General features: G+C 44.7%; 1 protein-coding gene across 1 annotated transcript; it reads right to left on the bottom strand.

Annotated features, from left to right (window-relative positions):
* Positions 1-6,191: 6,191 nt before the first annotated feature.
* LOC119597526 lies at positions 6,192-9,617 on the bottom strand. The gene is made up of 3 exons (XM_037947103.1): positions 9,559-9,617; positions 8,848-8,873; positions 6,192-6,712 (listed from the first exon to the last, which is right to left on the bottom strand). Exons 1-3 carry the CDS (start codon positions 9,615-9,617, stop codon positions 6,192-6,194), a joined length of 606 nt encoding a protein of 201 aa, XP_037803031.1.
* Positions 9,618-10,000: the final 383 nt, after the last annotated feature.

The following is a 10,000-nucleotide window of genomic DNA, read 5'->3' as shown; positions in this document are numbered from 1 at the left end:
AATCCTGAGCAACGGAACTCGCGAACTCGTGCTTATATTGATATTTTTCATTTTTTATGAACCGGTTAGGTTCAATCTGTAGCCGCCGTGGTAACAGCAGGTGATACTTAAGTGTTAGTTTCTGTTGTGGATGCTCTTGGAAGTGAGAAGTCGTGGTAGGCGTCCCCAGGTACTTTCCGCGGAGAGTGCGGGTGGTATCCTTTAGGTAATCAGAATTGCTCTAGACTTTATCCCGGCCTTGAGACCAGCACTTCGACTTGGGCATGGCTTGCGAACATCACAGTGGACCAGCGGGCAGCTAATCAGCAACGGCAAAGTTCCTTGCCCAAAGGGAACAACGCAATGCGGGGCGTTTGTGACTCAACTCCCTCGTATTCAGATTGCCGTCTGACAGTCCTGAGTCCGAAGTTTAAACCATTCGGCCACCGCGGCCTTGAGGATCATGAGCTTTCCATGATCTATCAGGCAATTTTAGAGCGGGGTGGTTTGACATATGCTTCCGCCCGGTGGTTTTTTTTTTTTTTATCGAGTCACCATCTCTATTTCCCAGGCATCTGACTGAGTGGCTGGCCAACAGTTGCTAGGTAGCAATCGAGGTGAAGTTCCTTGCCAAGGGAAAAAACAGCGCGCCGGCGGGACTCGAACCTCGAACTCAGATGCCGTCGTGACAGTATTGAGTCGACGCTTAACCATTTCGGCCACCACGCGGCCCCTTATATGTATTACAGAGTTGTATTAACGGTAACAAAAAAGTTTGCTCAAATGACTTATGACCGAAATGCAGAGGATTCATGTTATAGTCTCCCGCATAAGCCTTCATGTCAACATAAAAAGAGAAACTTTTAAGAAGCGTTGACCCCCATGGCATGTCAATAGCAAGTTGGGTTTGTTGGCTTGCCATAAAATAAGTCTGTGTATAGCGCTTTTAATTCAATAATAGCCGAAGAGGACTGCGGATCAAAGATTTATTTAAGAGCCTCCGAGCCGAAATCTCTCGTTTTAAGTGTTGTTAAATGCATTTTCAAGGTCTTCTATCTTCACCACAGGCTTTGATCCAGCCGCCGGTTTCTGCGGGCTAGTGTTAATAGACAAAACCGGTCCGAGGCAAACTCAAGTCGTATTAGCATAGGACACATGTCTAAGAGAACATATCCATTGTTGGTTATCTTAACATAGCGGAGCCATAAATGAAATCCACGAGGTTCTTAACCTCATGTCATATGCAGAGATTTCTCTCACTTGTTTCACTCAAGCGCCTGTAAATAATCTTGCTGCATAGCTCCTCGGATGCTAGAAATGATCATAATAATGGCAGTATTTTTTCCTACTGTGTTTTCTTTCAGCGCAAGGAGACATCCCGTTTCTAGGCGAAACATATGACGAAAAATTATACAGAGATTTGTTGTTCTACTTGCTGCCCATTAAAATAAACCGTCACAGATTTTTAATTAGCGAGGGACATAGCAGGTGCACAATAGAAAGATGATCCCTTCGATAATAAGCTACATCCTCTTTCTCAAAACTGCACTAAATCTCTAAAACCAATCTGATAAGTCAACATAACAATTTTGCACGGCAGGCCACTAAAAATTCCGCATAATTATCTGTAACAGAACAATTAATTCCCCGCGTTAAAGGCAGACATCCACTCAGACCGTTTTCATCCTGATTCAATCATAGTGCAATCTTATTTGACCGGGGAAAAAATACTAGCTTTACCCGGAAACATAAGATGACAGCGGTGTCTGGTACTGATTCATGATTGTTAAATAATGATAGTAAACTCTCTACTCTATATTGCTAATTGCGCACATCGTCAAGAGAGTCTATAAAACTGACTAAGCAAGGAAATAGACATCTTATTATAGATCGAAAACTAGGACGAATTGTCAATCGTTCACTCTTTTTGGTTTCTACGCACTCCTCTTTCCTCCTACGTCCTTCCTCCTTCATTGCCTCGCCACCTGATATGTTTATACAGCCTCCACCCCTCTTTGCAGAGAAGACCTTAAAACTGTCATTCCCTTTGGACTCATATCATCAATAAACACCAGACCCAGAATCAAGCAGGGCAGGCTACCGAGCCTTAGAAACAAACGGATAATCTCTTGCCAATATTACCGCGGAAAAGAGAGTACCCGGCCACCTCTTCTGTAATTATCATAGGTTCTTACACACTAATATCCCAATGACCCTCCTCGAAGGGTTTAATACTGCGATTCTGGCTGTTCAAAGATACGACATAAATTCTCAACCGTCGTCGGAACAAAAGGTGCTCTCACCATTTACATGACGGAAATCGAAGTAAAGTAGTGTCAGTCTTTGGCTTTGCATAAACCAACAAACCACACCGGGAACGACCGTACGATGTAAAATAGTTACCGATATACATGCCAGTCTTTAATATACAAAATTTACCTAGGTCTTATGTGAAGTATAAGTGTAACCAGAATGCCCCTTCCTCGAAAACTATGGGTACCCATTATGATCTATTAATGGCACCCCACCGAATTTAAAGTCTTGCTTAAGAGGTGTTTATAGTGTGAGGCGTGTATCCCTTAGTACTCGAACCTGCAAAGCAAAGGCATCCGCTAAGATATTAACCTGTTGACAAGCAAAACCGGCAAGGGGCAACGATATCCGAATATTAGTAAACAAAATCTACACCCCATATTTCTCGGAGGTCTCACACCTACATATGAATTATATAAATACATAATAATCACAGGCACAGTGCGAGGAAACATAAAAACGATAAATTGGTTTTCGCTAAAACCCAGTATGGGAGCCATACGAGGTGAAAAAACCACTCCATATCAGGATGACAGCGATTGCCATTTCTTCTCTCGTACGCCTTGCAAACATTAGGGTTTCCTATGCGACACCGGTTCTACCTCCCGATCGTTGATAAGAATTCTTCCTTGTGGTATATATTTATTAACAGCATCCCTATCGAGAAACGAATCTAATTTGTCTCGCGATATCGTTCAATTTATCAAATCTACATAATTTTTGTCTCTCTCGCATGGCCCAGCATGTTAAATTTTGGAAAAACATACTTAAACAAGTAATCCAGCATTGGGTGAGCGTTGTTATCACATACATTAAGAAAATGGATACTGAAAATCATCATCATTTGCTATTAAAATGCTGTAATTAATTTTTGGGATACAAAAAATTAATAGTGCCCACATATGAATACATAGAAGGATCCCAACATTTGCGCGTGATATAGCGTTTTCAAATGCATGAGGAAGTGTTTGTGGCAAAAACATCTTTCGATGCATCTGCTCGTAAATATATATATATGATTATCGGTCTCCATGACGGAAAGTTAGTAACAGACTGAGAGTTTTACCCATAATTTCACTTTTCAATAACAATGGTGTAGGAGAATAATAAAGAAAGTAATGTTAAACCCTATTTATTAATCACAAGAACACACAAAAAAACATTCAAGTACAAATATATACCAGGTTAATATATTTAAGTACATTTTCCAGATGTTTCGACCGATTCGACACCCTTTCATTTCCATAGGAGACGCGGTCGCGTCTCTCACGTGGTAATTTCACATTCTTTCATCACCCACTATCATCGTCATCATCATCATCATCATCTTCATGTCGCTGCGTGTGTTTTCTTTTCCTCTCAGGCCTCGGCAGAAAGGAGCGGGGCTTGCACACAGTAGTGAGACAATTATCTTCAACGAAATTTACACCGTGCTGCAAAACCTGTTAAAAGCGTAATGTATGCGTGGCTCCAACTGCCGCCCTCTCTTCAACAGGAAACAATTCGAGAACAATCCAACTTCTGAGCTCATTAAACAATGAATTGAGGCATTCGTCCATACTCCTCATCCGATTCTCTAAACCATCGCGAGCAATCATTAACATAAGCTATCCGTGCTGGTCTTAATTTGTTCATGCTATTTCATTGTTGCTCAAGGGTTTAACGGCCCAAAAATGGGAACAATGAGGGTAGTAAATTGAGGTCCTCCATCCCCCTGTCTCCCACACTTTAGCACTTCAGTAGCACTCCGATCGCTTGTAATTGCTCTTGTGGTAGTATACACCGTCTTTTCGCTCTGTAATAATCAGCGTATCATATTTTCTTTCCAACACACCAGACGTGGATAAGCAGTCGTCCGGGCCATTTGCGATGACACATACAGCGGTATCTTTCCATAACTGGGTTGGAGAAGACTTCCTTCATAACTCGTGTTGGAGAATACTGCATTCTCTTATCCCGACGCGGGTTTATAAATAATAGGCAGCTAATTCCGCGACGGTGACATAGCGGGGTAGACAGCGGCCGCAGCTGTAGAGCTTTCCGATAACACCGTCATCCTCTACATTAATACTCTGTCTGTACCACCTAATCGATTCAGAAGCAGCTTGCAGCACAGGAGAGCTCACGCCAAAAGACATTTCCTTGAGCCATCTTCTTTGCACAATGGGGGCTGTGAGATAACAGTTCTCTCGCTCCAACCTCGCTTATAACCGCGAGGAACGATCCTGTCAATCATTCATGCTTGTCAACACTCGCCCCAACTATTGGCGCGTTATATCATCTGCGCAGTTTGTACACAATCGAGAACCCAAGTCAAAAGTATAGCCGCTGCTTGTATAAAATGCTCAGTTCGTATTTTGAAATCGCGCAAATTGCTTCTTCCTGGGTAGATGTGTTTTAAACCCTCAATAGCATCATCCAACTTCTTGTAAAAAGGTTGTATCAGAGTGGTTGGCAAGAAAAGCTCGGTATGCCCCCACACTGACACAATAATATTCGTGGTTTGTACTGAGCTCGGTTAAAATTTTATTCATTCTCTCCGAATCTAACCAGCAAGCACACTAGAGGATGATGATGATGATGCGTTATTCTCTTCGTCATCCTGGTTGGATGCACGCTGAGGATGTTGTTTGCTGCTGCTGCCTCGAGAAGACGCAGCGTTTGAAGAGTTGTTTTCCACTCATGGTTTAGCTGTGTTGCTTCTCGCACACGCGCTCTGATTACACGATCGCCGTTTTTATTCTCTCCCGAGAGCATTAATAAGGGTCCAGCGCATCTTTCTTGCACCCTTGTTAAGGAGGCTATAGGTTTTCCCTTTAAATTCCCGCCTGCTTATGAACACCTGTGAGATACAGTTTAGCCGCGGAATTGCGTATGTAATCATATGGTACAGGGAGTCAAAATTATGTAATATTTTCAAAAGTTACTTTTCTTAATAGAAAACGAGGATAGAGACGCGAAAACTGATAACACATCGGCGTATATTCAATCTGGCACAGATTATACCTGACCTAATTCATCCCATCGATTTAAAGACTGTTGACGAGTAAAATTACAAGCGAGATTGCGCATACTCCTGTTGAGATGCCTTTGAAAAAAAATGCCCACCAAGTGTTCTAAGACGGGTTAATCGATGTATTTCGTTGTTGGGTGAGGTTGTTTTCCCAAGCTTTTCTAGAGCTATGGAGGGAAGAGATATGTTCATCCCCGCATTAGGCTGACACCCGCTATCGCACTGGCCCACATTTTTGCTTTTTTTCTTGTGAGGAACACAGCGCGAGATAATTAACGATCTTCCGCCCGCGCGTCGATTTCCTGCGCCGCGTCCGCCGCAGCAGCCACCGCCGCCGCTGCCGCGCCCTCTCTCGCACGCGCCGCCCGCGGGCCCCCCTCCGCTCATTACGGTATTTTCATTTAGTGTACTCACATCCGGGGGTGGTTCTAATATACTCTTGTCATTAATCTTGTTAGTATTATCATTACCATTTGCGGGGGGAGGGTCAGAGACCGCATGAACCAGATGTCGGTCAACCGTGGGTTTTGGAACGAGGCAATACTCTTTCATATTTCTTATCAAATTAGAGAGGTAAATGCATTTATAGCGAGCGGGAGTAAAATGGAGAGAATATTACCCCCGGTGCGAGATGAGAGAATTTTTTTCTTTTTTTTAAGAGATGTTTTCTTTCGAGACACTTCCTTAATTGCCTCTCGATGTCGCTTCCTCTTAATAATACTCTTCTCCGTGGTTAAATTCTTTTTTAAGAAATTTGAAAAAACCTCTGCAATGCAATTAATCTGTTGTTTATCTAATTTTAATATAAAACCTGAACGGCGTTTTGGTTTTAGCGAACAAATGAACGATAACACATCAACAAAGCGAGGTGTGAGAGCTTGTTTTGTCATGGTGGGGGCTGCATGTCATCAATCGTAATATAAGAATTGAATTTATCAGGATAACCAACCCAGCGAACGAGGTATTCTCTCTGCTTTTTAGCTCTATTCCAGCGTGATGATAAGACCTTGTACGGGTAAAAACCAGGCAGAGATGTTGGTACGAGCTCCTCGCGGTAAAACAATCCCTGCTCTTCTTCACTGCTCAGATCTTCCAGATAATACCCGTCTCTGTTCTGGCGTTTGTCAACCTGCCGAATTTTAAATATCTCCTCCGTATTTTGTATTTCATAACCCTTGCGAAATGCGTCGGTATGAGAACGTGCTGCGATGTGCACGGTGTCCCCTACCTTTATATTCTGATTGGTAGCAGCTGATCGACCTTTTTTTATAGGTGCATTCAATGAGCGGGCATACATAGCACGAAAGAGGTGATGCCACTGCGCCCGCGTGTAGTGTCGGTGAACATCCAGAGGTGTAGCGCCTTTCAAACCCGCGTGCGCGCGCTCATTATATGCCGACACAATGTCTGGGAGAACATCGATATACCTCAACGTATTTTTTAAGGTTAAATACTTATAAATGCGTTCCTTAAGGGTTCTGATGTGTCTCTCTGCAATACTCGCTTTTATTTCTTTCGAATGCGTTGTATACCATCGCATATTTCGTTCGTGCAGTAAGCCATTCTTGCTTGCTTGAGATTTGCGAAGTTCTGGCTTCGCCCGGGCCTTTCACTTATGGCCCGGCCTGTGTCAGCTTTTTATGGCTGTCTCATTTGTTGGTCTGATACTCGGTGCTTACCGTGGCGGTGGGATTGCCAGCAGGCGCTCCTGTAGCCGTGGTGTGAGCATCTCGCATAATCCCTTTACCAGCACGACGGCTGTGTTCTGTGGGGTTTGTCTTAGGAATTGCGTGTGCACGCAATTCTCCAAGTAGTGTACCAGTGTGGCGTTCGGCTCGCCGCAATGCATGCAACACCTCTCTTCACGTTCTATAGTTTGTATAATCTGCCATGCACAGTGGTAACCTAGGCGCATTCTGTGCAGAATGACTTCGGTACCTCTGTTGTTTATTTCAGAGAGTGCCAGTGGTTCATAGCCTGTGGCATCTGAGTACCAGCTGGCCGAGGGGGAATATCTCGTTTCCTCTCTTTTAAGCTGCAGGAGGAAGGAGTACACTTCCTCCTAAGTAAATTTCGGCTCTGATGTATTATCATGGGATTAAGGGGCATAACCCGGCCGATTTCGGCTAATCTGTCAGCAAGCTCATTGCCTCGATCCCTATATGACTGGGAACCCAGTTTATGATAATTCTTCTACCCTGAGCAAGCATCCTTTGTGCTATTGTGCGGATGGTTGTCAGGAGGTAGATGTTGTCAGTGGGTGAGCGCTGCTGAAGACAGTCGACGGCTCCTTTGGAGTTTGTGTGTATGACCACGTGTCCTTCCCTCAGACCACGTGTCCTTCCCTCACGGACGCGTGGCTCAGTGCTCCCATGATAGCAACTGCCTCTGCCTGTAGCGAGGAGGGGTTGTCTGTTCCCCTCATGGATATTGTGGCATCCCTTGCTGGAAGCCGGTGCCTGCAGTGTGGGTCAAGGGATCGACCGATCCATCCGTGTAATATGTTCTGCTCCCGGAGGAGTGATGGTGGCAAGGGACCCTCTGGGTTTCTGCCTTTAGGCTAGGCGTACAAAAATTCATTCTTTTTCTTGCCAGTCTAAATGACCGAGAACTCTATTGGGTTTTGTGCCCACGGCGGAGCTTCGACAAAGTCAGGGTGTGGGGAGTCCATGCCCTTGGCCAGTAGCGGTTCTTTGAGCTGATGGCGTATTAGCACCCTGGCTGTGTGAGACAGCCAGGAGTTGTTTGCTAACGCTCGTATTGTTCTAGGCGTCTGACTATTTTTGTCTTAGGCTTGTGTTCCTGGGAGCCTGGATGACCTTTGATAAAAATTTGTGCTGCCGTTAGATCAATTCGTGAGGCCAAGGGGAGAAGGTTTGTCTCCACTAGGAGGTTGAGGACCTTCGCCCACCTTGGGGCACCCAGAATGACCCTGGCGGCTTCGTTTTGGACTGTCTCCAATCGGTGTTTAGTTTTTCTCTTAATGCCAATCAGAGCGAGGGAGCATAGTCTACAATGGGGCCCGACAGCATGTACGTAGAATGATCTTAGTACTCTGGTCTGGCCCCTATGCGTCTTTCCCCTCATTGCTCTCATGACAGACAGTCTTGCCTTTTTTCGGTCAAGCAGGTACTGGACCTCCTGGGGGAAGGAGAGGGTCCGGTCTATCCTTACCCCAAGGTACAGGTATTCCTGAACTCACTCCAAGTCCATTCCCTGGATTTTCAGACTTGTGCCTTGAACTCTCTGTCTCAGAGTCATGGCTTTGGATTTGGCGCAGAGATTCTTTAGTCCTGGGCCCTTTTTTTAGGGGAATGTGGTCCGTGGAGATGATGGCAAGATCGTCTGATAGGAGATGATCTTGCACCCCACTGGGAGGTTAGTTGAGGATACAGGACATTAGTGTGTTAAAAGGGCTGGACTGAGAACCCCAAACCCCGTGGCGTTTCCATTTCTAGTGCATGTGCTGTGATAGGTGACCTGGATTTTACTCTGGCTGTTCTATTCCTAAAGTAGTCACCTATCTAAGCCCAAAAGCTTACCTCTGATCCTTTTTGGATCAGGCTCTCTGGGAAAGGCAAGAGGACTTGCCCAATTCAAAAAACCTTTTCCAGATCAAGGAATACTGCCACAGATGTGCCCCTGTTTATTGTGCTCAAGAGCGTGGCTATGCTGTTCGCTGTGCTCATGCCCCCGGGAACCCGTGGAGGGTTCGTGTGGGGGTCCCATTTTCCATTGGAGCCGGTTCAGTACCATCCTCTCGGCAGTCTTGGCCAGACAGCTGAGGAGAGAGATGGGGGGGTACTTCCCCGGTTCCTTTGGTTTAGGGATGGGAACTATGGTAGCCCTCGTAAGCCATTCACTGTATTATTTACAAAATCTCGCCCTGCGTCGGTAAAGAGGTGAGAAACCTTTAGCACGCCGGTGTTTAAAATTGATCGCAGCGCTTGCGCAACCTCTGTCTTGTTTTTATTCTTTAACGGTCTTACTTGCATATAACGGCTAAACACATCTACGCATACAAGCAGATAGGATGTTTTTCCGTTTTGTTTTGACAAGTTTCGCAGTCCGCTAGATCACACGTTAAGATTTTGCGAGGTCCAACAGCCATTATTGACGGCGAGGGAATTTTTTGTGAGTATGTTTGTGAAGTGTATACACGCGTTTCGATGACAAAGCTCTTTTCACATCTGACTGTGTTATATTATCCCTGCCTAATCGCGCGCGTGCGGCTTTTAAAAGCGTCTGTACACCGCCCAGGGCCATAGGGTTTTGTATAATCCTCATACAAGTCCTTTAGAACTAGCATCATAGTGCCGGTAATTACCACTGGTAGACAATCTGATATGGGAAATATTCGCAGAGGATATTACTGCGAAACTGTAGTTTTTCAGGAGTTTTGCACCCGAGATCCACGAGTAAAAAAACTCGAGATTTAGAGAGAACAACCTTTTTTATACAACTCTAAAAACTCTTGGCATCACTCTTGCCGTATATCTGTCTGCCTAAGCATTCAAATTTGTCGAGGTCTCCCGCTTTAGCAAATGAAATGAGAAGCGTTTTGTGAAATGTTTCGATTTTTTCCCATTAAAAAACATTTTGAAAAGCAGCACAACAGAGATGTTTTCGTGTCGCCCCCCTTTTAAAAAATATTACTACAATGTCATTTCTAGCCCCTTTATAAAGCAACATCCA

The sequence above is a fragment of the Penaeus monodon genome, chromosome 39 (genome assembly GCF_015228065.2).
Source record: "Penaeus monodon isolate SGIC_2016 chromosome 39, NSTDA_Pmon_1, whole genome shotgun sequence".
NCBI classification, from domain to species: domain Eukaryota; kingdom Metazoa; phylum Arthropoda; class Malacostraca; order Decapoda; family Penaeidae; genus Penaeus; species Penaeus monodon.
Note: the sequence above shows the minus strand (reverse complement) of the source record. Positions and strands in the feature narration are given on the sequence as shown.

What these genes read in the sequence shown, in the direction of transcription:
- LOC119597526 (XM_037947103.1), bottom strand. Translation starts at nt 9,617, where the DNA reads ATGATGCTAGTTCTAAAGGACTTGTATGAGGATTATACAAAACCCTAT. An exon ending in AAACCCTATGGCCCTGGGCG is followed by an intron (nt 8,874 to 9,558) that starts GTGTACAGACGC and finishes TGCCTTTCCCAG; the next exon opens with AGAGCCTGATCCAAAAAGGA. An exon ending in TGATCCAAAAAGGATCAGAG is followed by an intron (nt 6,713 to 8,847) that starts GTAAGCTTTTGG and finishes ATGTTCTCCCAG; the next exon opens with ACATTGTGTCGGCATATAAT.